This window comes from Salmo trutta, chromosome 36 (assembly GCF_901001165.1).
Source record: "Salmo trutta chromosome 36, fSalTru1.1, whole genome shotgun sequence".
Taxonomy (NCBI): Eukaryota; Metazoa; Chordata; class Actinopteri; order Salmoniformes; family Salmonidae; genus Salmo; species Salmo trutta.
Window position 1 is genome coordinate 36,191,374 of NC_042992.1, and position 8,149 is coordinate 36,199,522.

General features: G+C 40.4%; 1 protein-coding gene across 1 annotated transcript in view; it reads left to right on the forward strand.

Annotated features, from left to right (window-relative positions):
- LOC115175994 (syndecan-2-A-like) overlaps positions 1-2,545 on the forward strand; it is a 33,276-nt gene extending 30,731 nt beyond the window's left edge. The window contains exon 5 of the mRNA XM_029735703.1: positions 217-2,545. Within this exon, the coding sequence (XP_029591563.1) occupies positions 217-380 (164 nt within the window). The 3' untranslated portion in view covers positions 381-2,545. The remainder of the gene's footprint in view (positions 1-216) is intronic.
- Positions 2,546-8,149: the final 5,604 nt, after the last annotated feature.

The following is an 8,149-nucleotide window of genomic DNA, read 5'->3' on the forward strand; positions in this document are numbered from 1 at the left end:
AAGTATCAATGGGAAAATTACAAAAGCCTATGTAAAGAATTAGCACACAAGAAAAAAGGGGAAGATCTGGGAGTAATATCGAGTAGCTTGACAGGTAGATTGCTTACGAAAGGGTACAGTGCATTCAAAGTTCCCTCTCTAGATGCTGTAAGCTTCAGTGTCCTCTGAATATCCTTTGACCTCTAACCTCTGATCTCTCCTGCTCTCTGTCCACAGCTGTCATTGCGGGCGGAGTTATTGGCTTCCTCTTTGCCATCTTCCTCATCCTCCTCTTGGTTTACCGCATGAGGAAGAAGGACGAGGGCAGCTACGACCTGGGAGAGAGGAAACCCTCTGGGGCAGCATATCAGAAGGCCCCAACCAAGGAGTTTTATGCCTAAAGCCCCGCCCCCTCGCGAGAAGATTGACAAATCACAGTGACAGTTTATGGCAGTCCATGACAACGACAAAAGCTGTTAAAATACAACAACATCAAAAAAAGTTAAACATTTATTGAGGAAAAAATACATAAAGGAAAGCTTTTGCATAGAGTATTGTAATTAAGACATTATCTTTCTTCTTTTTTTAAATGAAAAGCCAAGCATTGCTTATTTTCTGGCAAATCTCAGTGTATTTAAACATTTTGTGTATTATTTGAAAAGGCTGAAAAAAACTAAACAAAAATCACAATCTGCAAAGGTGAGAAAAACTGATTCCATCTGTCTTCTGTCAAAGGAGCTGTTTTTAGTCACTGACTACTATTTAACTGTAGCAGTATGTATTTGTAAAGAATATTTTTAAAAGTGGAAATAATTGAACATAATTATTCTGTATCAATCCTACTTCAAAAAATTTTTTCATTTTTGTCCTAGCATGTCTGACATTGATCTCTAAAATGTGTATTTCATTAATTTATCTTTTTTTTCTCAGATGTAAAAAAAAAAAAATGCCTTTGTAGTTTTCATGAAGTTCTTTCGTCTTCATATTAACGCTGATAACGGTCAATGTAAATGTTCTCCCTTCAGGTTACAATGTTTATTCTTTTTGCTCTCAAACCCATCTAGTGGAAAGTGAGCATTTAATTTAATTTTTGTTTGTCTTGTTTTGTTTTCTTTCAATGTTTCTCTCGGTCAAAACCATTTCTTATACAGCATACGTGTTTAATAATCGGGAATTGGTCTTTAAAAGTTAAGATGTGGCAGGGGCTCAAGAAAAAGATATAAGATCTACTTTACAGTATGTCTTGTGGATGTTTATTTCATTTTATTTAATTGCATACGACTTTTCATATTGCACATTCACTGCATTGCTCCTCTGCTGGTCTCGTTAAGCTCTGAGTGTTTAGTATATTTGGGGTTAAATTTGGCTCAGGGGCGTTGGCTCCCTTCCACCCCCCCCCCCCCCAATATTTCCCCCTGGTTTACTTTGCCTGTACCACCTCCCCCTCTCACCCCCACCACTCTGTCCATCTCCTCATGGTAATCAGATTGGACCAGAGCCAATGGACCTGTCGGCCCCTCCCCCTTTTCTCACTCCGCTGTGTTGCCAGCGCGCCCAGTGTTTTTGTCTCCCCGTGTCGATGGTTTAGTCAGGAGATCCTTTTTGACGGCCCGTTATGTACTACTGGACACGCACCAGCTGCCCATTGAAATGAGTCAGCTCTGTGCGGATCACGGCGATGTTCCCAGTAGTTCAGTACCAGTTGTTAGAGTGAAATGGAACTTTGGATCCTTTTTCTAAAGCTTCAAGTGTTGTGGTCAGTCAATGCATCTCGATTTGAGATAATCCCAATACAGGTGCTGGTCCGCAAAATTGCTCTGTTTACCGGGGAAGAGCTTTCCTGAGAGCGATTATCAGACAGTGTGAGGTTGGTTACCAAGAACAAAACATATACCAAGAACGGTACATCACGGCAACCTGTTGTTGCCGTCACCCTTTGTCATTAAAACGGCCACCTCTGCATGAACCTGCAATGACGAGAAAGGTACAACAGATAGTGAAGTTTCCTTTGAGATGTTGAGCTGTACAGTAATGTGAAATAAACGTTGTGAACTCTGAACTCCTACCACCCACCTGAGGCCATCGTCCTCCATGCAACCCTTCCTCCTCCCTCCCCACTCTGCTATACCCTCCAGCTTCTGCCCTCTACCTGCACCCCCCCCCCTCTCAGTTTATCATAGAAAGGAAGGTACTGAACTGCATAAACAAAACCCAAAGACGGTATTCTCACCATCACTATACATATTCCCATTATGGCCACATATCTTTCTTTGTTTTAAAAAAATATATTTGTATTTCTATTAGAGCTCTGACCATTGAGTCCAATTGCTTATTAGTATATGAAAAGATATATTATATATACAAATGTATATTCACCAATGTTTTAAACCTTCAAAGTGCCTACCATTTGGAAATGTACTTGCTCTCTCGGAGAGAATAAGGAGGTTCGTACATTACACCAGGAGGATGATGATAATGACTGGCATTTTTTTTTTTGTCTTACAAAAGCAGACAGTATTGTACCTATACGTTGAAACAACACTACTGAATAAACATTGTGGCCTAATATCGATCTCAGTGTCTTTTCTCTTCACTGTTTTTCCTCCCTCAGGCCACAATCAATGACCGAGGAATACTGTATACTGGTCTCCCAAGACGCCATTTTACAGACGCTGATATCTAGGTAGTGATTAACATGAACTATATACCATAAAAGCCTGCATTACTTATCCATCAGCACATATATCGCCACCCTATAACCGATAAATAACTATTTGGCTTTGATTTGGGATTATCAGTGTGATGACTAATCTTTATGAGCGATGGACGGAGCATTATCATTTTACTGATCTAATCTGAATGGGTTCTGGATTGAGATTAGTATAATGGGGATGTAAAGTGCTAACTGGGGGATTATCCTACGTCTGGTTTCCATATCTGTTACAGTAGTGACATAGTGCTCCTGAGGCTTCCGGATCCGTCATAGATGACAGGTTAAAGAGCATCTGAAATCTTGGCTTAGAGTGCCAGCGTCCTACAACTAGCATGTGATCAAGGTTAGTTCATTCAGAATGGGGTTACCCACGCTCCAGTTGAATAATGGCTGCGAGGACCTCCGTGCTTCAAAGTGTTGGGATTGAAGAAGCCATTTGTATTCTCTTTGAAGAAGTGGGAGGATGCGGGGTGTGGGTGTGCTTTAGTTGGTAGCGTGGGAGAGTACCGTATGTGAGTTTGTGTGTCTTTTCTTGCTTGGTCAATGGGTCAAGGAAGACATGCTATCACTGGTTGAAGCACGGGTTGTTTCGCTGTATGAGTACGCTTCTCTATACAGAACAAGGTCAGTATGTGATATTTGCCCAAAAGCGATACATGTACAACACATCCAAAAGAGAAGCTTCTCAATAGAATAAAGCAGAGATTCAATAGGATCTCGACACATCCATCCAGTTTCCCCCACTTCTGTTTGTGTGCGACCACAATGTATAACCCCCTGAATGGTACACTCTGTTTGTGTTAGGGTTAGTGTCAGAGTGTGGAACATCAATTCATGACCCTCTCAGTAGGAGAGAGAGTAGGGAAAGGGGTTTAGGTGAATATCGATAGAGGACAAAAGCCACTCCGTCTCTCTCTGTCTATCTCTCTCCCTCTCTCTCTCTCACGCTCTGACACAGAACTAATTCAATAAAGAGGCCGGCCATCAACTGTTAGTGAGCGCCAAACCATGCAGAAACTTCTAGGAAATGGCGTCCAAAGTAAACACGCTGTCAAGCCTCGTAAGGACTCATGGCTGGAGGCTAAGCCAGGGCCGGTGTGGACCCATAGCACCTCAGTGAACCAAACACAGCCAACCAACACACCACTGGGCCACTGCGCTGTACTATATAGCCATCTGTATGGCCACAAACTGGGGCAAACACCACAGGAACCTTACTGGACAACACCTATCATTGCCAAACATCTGTGCCAAGAAGAGGTGGTTAGAATGGTTGTATGGATCGATGGATGGTATTATTAGGCATCAGTGGGAAGAGTTTAGTTCTAAGCTGTTCTGTGCCAAATTGCAAGGTAGCTAAATGACTGCATTTCTGGACCGATACTTCACCCGAATTGACCAGACAGTTCTAATACCAAAGTCAGCTGAAAATGGTGTATTGAAGTGTGACTGCACCACAGCCGCCCCATAAAGCACACCGAGCAAACTAAGGCCCGTACAATTTATGTACCAAATTGTTTTTCTTCTGGCCTAAACTTCCAACAATACCACCTCCGGTACACCTTCAAACTCCCCACTTATAGCTTCATGCCACAACAAGTACCCTAAAGGTTAGCCTACACGTTTATAAGTCTCTGGCGTAAACGCTGTTTACCCACCCTTTTTTTCCCCGCTACATCACTCATGCGGTCAGAATGTTTCTCTCGATTGCCCACTTTTCTTTATTCTCAGGATTGCGAGAAAGTAATTCAAAGAGCTGTTCATTTGTTGAAGACACTTTATTGGATTCAAGTTTTGACAGGCGAGGAAGTGAAAAGGAAAAGAAAAGCAGTCTCCCACCGCAAAATGGCCTGATACTGTAATTGGCCCCTGTGGGGAGGTGAACTACTGTTTCCTCCCTGTTGATTGTACCAACGAGACACAAGAAATGTATGGATACAGTGAATGTTGTCTTCTAAGGTTGCGCAACAATTTCTATAACACATACAGTACCAGTCAAATGTTTGGACACACCTACTCTTTCAAGGTATTTTTTTATTTTTACTATTTTCTACATTGTTGAAATAATACATATGGAATCATGTAGTAACCAACAAATGTCACGTCCTGACCAGTAAAGGGGTTATTTGTTCTTGTAGTTTGGTCAGGACGTGGCAGGGGGTGTTTGTTTTATGTGGTTCAGGGTGTGTTTTGTGTATGTGTTTATATAGAGGGGTATTTGATTTATTAGTCCGGGGTTTGTTAGTCATTGTTCTATGGTAGTATATTTCTATGTTCATTCTAGTTTTTTGTAGTTCTATGTTTAGTTTATTGGGGTTGGACCTTCAATTGGAGGCAGCTGGTTATCGTTGCCTCTGATTGAAGGTCCTATAAATAGGTATGTGTTTTTCATGGGGTTTTGTGGGAGATTGTTCTTGTTTAGCTGTTTGCCTGACAAGACTGTCAAGTTAGTTTGTGTTTTTTGTATACGTTATATGTGTTTTCCTTCATCACCAAATAAAAGAAGATGAGTGTACATTTTCCCGCTGCGTCTTGGTCTCTAACCTACGAAACCCGTGACAACAAAGTGTTAAACAAATTCTTCAAAGTAGCCACCCTTTGTCTTGATAACAGCTTTGAACACTCTTGGCCATCTCTCAAGCAGCTTCATGAGGTAGTCACCTGGAATTCATTTAAATTAACAGTTGAGCCTTTTTAAAAGATAATTTGTGGTATTTCTTTCCATCTTAATGCGTTTGAGCCAACCAATTGTGTTGTGACAAGGCAGAGGTGGTATACAGAAGACAGCCCTATTTGGTAAAAGACCAAGTCCATATTATGGCAAGAACAGCTCAAATAAGTAAAGAGAAATGACAGCCCATCATGACTTTAAGACATGAAGGTCAATCAATCTGGAAAATGTCAAGAACTTTGTTTCTTCAAGTGCATTTGCAAAAACCATCAAGCGCTATGATGAAACTGGCTCTCATGAGGACCGCCACAGGAAAGGAAGAACCAGAGTTACCTCTGCTGCAGAGGATAAGTTAATAAGATAAATTAGAGTTAACTGCACCTAAGATTGCAGCCCATTCTTCATAGAGTAACAGACACATCTCAACATCAACTGTTCAGAGGAGACTGCGGGAATCAGGCCTTCATGGTCGAATTGCTGCAAAGAAACAACTACTAAAGGACACCAATAAGAAAAAGAGACTTGCTTGGGACAAGAAATACGAGCAATGAACATTAGACCGGTGGAATCTGTCCTTTGGTCTGATGAGTCCAAATTTGAGATTTTTGGTTCCAACAACTGTGTCTTTGTGAGACGCAGAATAGGTGAACTGATTATCTCCCCATGTGTGGTTTCCACCATGAAGCATGGAGGAGGAGGTATGATCGTGTGGGGGTGCTTTGTTGGTGACACTGTCAGTGATCACTGTCAGTGATTTATTTCAGAATTCAAGGTACACTTAACCAGCATGGCTACAACAGCATTCTGCAGCGATATGCAATCCCATCTGGTTTGCGGTTAGTGGGACTATCAATTGTTTTTTAACAGGACAATGACCCAAAACACACCTCCAGGCTGTGGAAGGGCTATTTGATCAAGACGGAGAGTTATGGTGCTGCATCAGATGACCTGGCCTCCGCTGAGTGAAGTAATAGCAGCCAACAAGTCCTCATTATATGTGGGAACTCCTTCAAGACTGGTGGAAAAGCATTCCTCATGAAGCTGGTTGAGAGAATGCCAAGAGCACGCAAAGCTGTCATCAAGGCAAAGCGTGGTTACTTTGAAGAAATCAAAATATGTTTAATACTTTTTTGGTTACTACATGATTCCATATGTGTTATTTCATAGTTTTGATGTCTTCACTAATATTCTACAATGTAGAAAATGGTAAAAATAAAGAAAAACTTTTGACTGGTACTGTATATCATGCACTGTCTTTCTCCAGGCAAGCCCTTTATCATAATTTGAACAGTTAGCTACTTGAAACTGCGTTTAGTGTCAGAATCCCGTGAAAAACACACTTGGTGATCTCTAAAATCCTTAATGGCTTTCGTATTCAGATGAACCTACGGTAATGACACGATTTTGCTTACAGATTTTGCTTGATAAGGTTTTGAACATTTCTGATGCTCAGATGAGAATGGTGTTAATGTATCACATACCTGGCTGTAACTCCTTTAATCATTGACAAAGCCAACACAAACTATAAAGTTTCATAGTTTCCTTTGCGTATTAACTTTTGAGTTAAACCTAGAGGGATGTTACATGGATCGTTGGACACCAAAACCTACATTGGGGCCGTTTTGTTCATTTAAGGTGCAATGTTAAATTTTTTATGTATTTTATTTCACCTTTATTTAAACAGATAGGCAAGTTGAGAACAAGTTCTCATTTACAACTGCGACCTGGCCAAGATAAAGCAAACAGTTCGACACATATAACAACACAGAGTTACACATGGAGTAAAACAAACGTACAGTCAATAATACAGTAGAAAAATAAGTCTATATACAATGTGATCAAATGAGGTGAGATAAGGGAGGTAAAGGCAATAAATAGGCCATGGTGGCGAAGTAAATACAATATAGCAATTAAACACTGGAATGGTAGATTTGACAGTAGATGAGTGTGCAAAGTAGAAATACTGGGGTGCAAAGGAGCAAAATAAATAAATAAATAAATACAGTAGGGGAAGAGGTAGTTGTTTGGGCTATTTATAGATGGGCTATGTACAGGTGTAGGGATCTGTGAGCTGCTCTGACAGCTGCTGCTTAAAGCTAGTGAGGGAGATAAGTGTTTCCAGTTTCAGAGATTTTTGTAGTTCGTTCCAGTAATTGGCAGCAGAGAACTGGAATATACTGAAATCACTCTTCCATTTCCTGGTTGCTAAAATTCTAATAGTTATCCTAATTTCTGTTTATTTGACAAAACAAGCAATCTAAAGTGTAGAGAATAATTGTACAGTCTAAACAGTTGTAAAATATACAGTTTGAGTCAGAAGTTTAAATACACTTAAGTTGGAGTCATTAAAACTTGTTTTCAACCACTCCACTAATTTCTTGTTAACAAACTATAGTTTTGGCAAGTCGGTTAAGACATTTACTAGTAATATTTCCAACAATTGTTTACAGACAGATTATTTCACTTATAATTCACTGTTTCACAATTCCAGTGGGTCAGAAGTTTACATACACTAAGTTGACTGTGCGTTTAAACAGCTTGAAAAATTCCAGATAATGATGTCATGGCTTTAGAAGCTTCTGATAGGCTAATTGATATCATTTGAGTCAATCGAAGGTGTACCTGTGGATGTATTTCAAGGCCTACCTTCAAACTTATTGCCTCTTTGCTTGACATCATGGGAAAATCCAAAGAATCCAAAGAAATTAGCCATTGTAGGCCTCCTTGGGAGCAATTTCCAAACGCCTGAAGGTACCACGTTCATCTGTGCAAACAATAGTAAGCAA